Genomic DNA, 2817 nt, shown 5'->3' with positions numbered 1-2817 from the left:
AGACACAGAGAAACTCAGCGGGTCAGGCAGCATCTGTGGAGAACATGGTTAGGTGACGTTTCACAGAGTGCTGGAGTAACTCAGCGGGTGCAGCAGCATCTATGGAGCTAAGGAAATAGGCAACGTTTCGGGTCGAAACCCTTCCGGGTTTCGGCCCGAAACGTTGCCTATTTCCAGAAGGGTTTCAGCCCGAAACGTTGCCTATTTCCTTCGCTCCATAGATGCTGCTGCACCATAACTCAGCGGGTCAGGCAGCATCTGTGGAGAACATGGATAGGTGACGTTTCACAGAATGCTGGAGTAACTCAGCGGGTCAGGCAGCATCTGTGGAGAACATGGATAGGTGACGTTTCACAGAATGCTGGAGTAACTCAGCGGGTCAGGCAGCATCTGTGGAGAACACAAAACATCACCCATTCCATTTTCTCCAGCACTCTGAGTTTGCACGTTCTCCCCACGCAGGTCACGGGGAGAACGTGCAAACTCCGTACAGACAGCCCCCGTCGTGGGGATCGAACCCGGGTCTCCGGCGCTGTGAGGCAGCGACTCTACCGCTGCACCACCGTGCGGGTTTGTAGGTTAATCGGCCCCTCTGTAAATTGCCCCCTAGTGTGTAGGGAGTGGATGAGAAAGTGGGATAACATAGAACTAGTGTGTGAACGGGCGATCGCTGGTCGGCACGGACTCGATGGGCCGATGGGCCTGTTTCCATGCTGTATCTCTAAACTAATTTGTTCTATTTTATTGTATAACTGTGTGATTCTTGTAATTAGACACCCGATTTCACGTGGATTAAGTCGTCTTTTCTTCACCTTTCAGATGACGGAGGTATGTACGTTTGCCAAATACTTTTACTTTGCGGCGATCTGGCTTGGCTAAGTATGATTAATGAACGGCCCGTTCTTACACAACACCGATCCGTCTGATTATGTTGCTTGTTGCAATCCCAAGCGATCACTATCTTCTCACCCAAACACTTTGTCTTCTCAGAATTTGTTGAAGTTATTTTAATTCCTTTGAATGAACTTCGAAAGAAAATTGACGGTAAGATTAGCATTTTTGTTTAAGTCTTGAACTTTTGACACAGGCATTGTGGTTCCTGCGGCGTACTTTTTCCTTGTTCGAAGAGATTTAATTTATTTTTAAAATGTCTTTGATGATGTCGGCTGCTTTCCCGGGGCAGCGTGAAGTGTAGATGCAGTCAATGGTGGGGAGTGTGGTCTGTGTGTGATGGACTGGGCTACATCTACAATGGTGGGGAGTGTGGTGTGTGTGTGTGATGGACTGGGCTACATCTACAATGGTGGGGAGTGTGGTCTGTGTGATGGACTGGGCTACATCTACAACTCTCTGCGATTTCTTGCGATATTAGTTTAGTTTAGAGATATAGCACGGAAACAGGCCCTTCAGCCCACTGAGTCCGTGCCGACCAGCGATCCCCGCACACTTAACACTATCCTACACACACATTAGGGACAATTTACACTTATACCAAGCCAATTAACCTACAAACCTGCACGTCTTTGGAGTGTGGGAGGAAAACGGAGCACCCGGTGAAAACCCACGCAGGTCACGGGGAGAACGTGCAAACTCTGTACAGACAGCGCCTGTAGTCAGGATTGAACCCGGGTCTCTGGCGCTGTGAGGCAGCAGCTCTACCCGCTGCGCCACCGTGACGGGCTGTTTAGTGCTGCACTGTTTAAGGTTAATTCCCGGGATGGTGGGACTGTCTTATGCTGAGAGAATGGAGAACCTGGGCTTGTACACTCTGGTGTTTAGAAGGATGAGAGGGGATCTCATTGGAACATATAAGATTGTTAAGGGCTTGGACACACTAGAGGTAGGAAACGTGTTCCCGATGTTGGGGGAGTCCAGAACCGGGGGCCACAGTTTAAGAATAAGGAGTAAGCCATTTAGAACGGAGACGAGGAAACACTTTTTCACACAGAGAGTGGTGAGTCTGTGGAATTCTCTGCCTCAGAGGGCGGTGGAGGCCGGTTCTCTGGATGCTTTCAAGAGAGAGCTTAGATAGGGCTCTTAAAGATAGTGGAGTCAGGGGATATGGGGAGAAGGCAGGAACGGGGTACTGATTGTGGATGATCAGCCATGATCACATTGAATGACAGTGCTGGCTGGAAGGGCCGAATGGCCTCCTCCTGCACCTATTGTCTATTGTTCTGTGTTCTACATGCTGAATACTTGCTTTCTTTTTCTTTAAGAAATGCTTCAAGCGGAGAACATCATGGTGGATGCCCGTGTTTACATTTACGCCCTGGGATTGACACATGCAACATCTAAGCCAGACGTCTTGCCCGTCTTAAAAGCTTGAAGGGAAGACGTTATCTGCGTCTGCGGCCAAACCCGCTCTTGGGAGCAGACGTTCCAGGAGGAAGTCAGTCCCAGTCGAGCTGTGTGAACCCCATTTTTTATAATCTGTCGCTGTGCAAAGAAGTTATAATATTAGTCGTGTTCAAATTAAGGTAGTTGCAGGATTAGGCATAGGAATGCAAGTTTACACATCTGCCTTATGTTCAAAGCAAGTGTGTGGCAGGCAACGCTAAAACACTGCTGGCAATTGTCATCTCTGAGCAAGGAATGAGCGAGTTAGTGATAGAAATTATGTTGTGTCCAAATATAATCTTCCCCGCGCAATTCTAAAACCTTGTCACTGACCGCCTTGTAGGTTGCACGAGGGTTTGATAAAAGTGGCACGGTGGCGCAACGCCAGAGACCCGGGTTCCATCCTGACTACAGGTGCTGTGTGTGTGTGTGTGTGTGTGTGTGTGTGTGTATCTGTATGTATCTCTGTGCTTGTGT

The 2817-nt window shown here is 48.8% G+C and overlaps 1 protein-coding gene across 1 annotated transcript in view; it reads left to right on the top strand.

Moving 5' to 3' along the window:
• The window catches only part of nudt5 (nudix (nucleoside diphosphate linked moiety X)-type motif 5), a 12858-nt gene extending 10041 nt beyond the window's left edge, over positions 1-2817 (top strand). The window contains exons 8-10 of the mRNA XM_055653467.1: positions 820-828; positions 991-1044; positions 2220-2817. Of these exons, the coding sequence (XP_055509442.1) occupies positions 820-828; positions 991-1044; positions 2220-2329 (173 nt within the window). The 3' untranslated portion in view covers positions 2330-2817. The remainder of the gene's footprint in view (positions 1-819; positions 829-990; positions 1045-2219) is intronic.

This window comes from Leucoraja erinacea, chromosome 22, assembly GCF_028641065.1.
Source record: "Leucoraja erinacea ecotype New England chromosome 22, Leri_hhj_1, whole genome shotgun sequence".
In the NCBI taxonomy this organism is placed as follows: Eukaryota; Metazoa; Chordata; class Chondrichthyes; order Rajiformes; family Rajidae; genus Leucoraja; species Leucoraja erinaceus.
The sequence above is the reverse complement of the archived record's forward strand: the minus strand, read 5'-3'. Positions and strand labels throughout refer to the sequence as shown.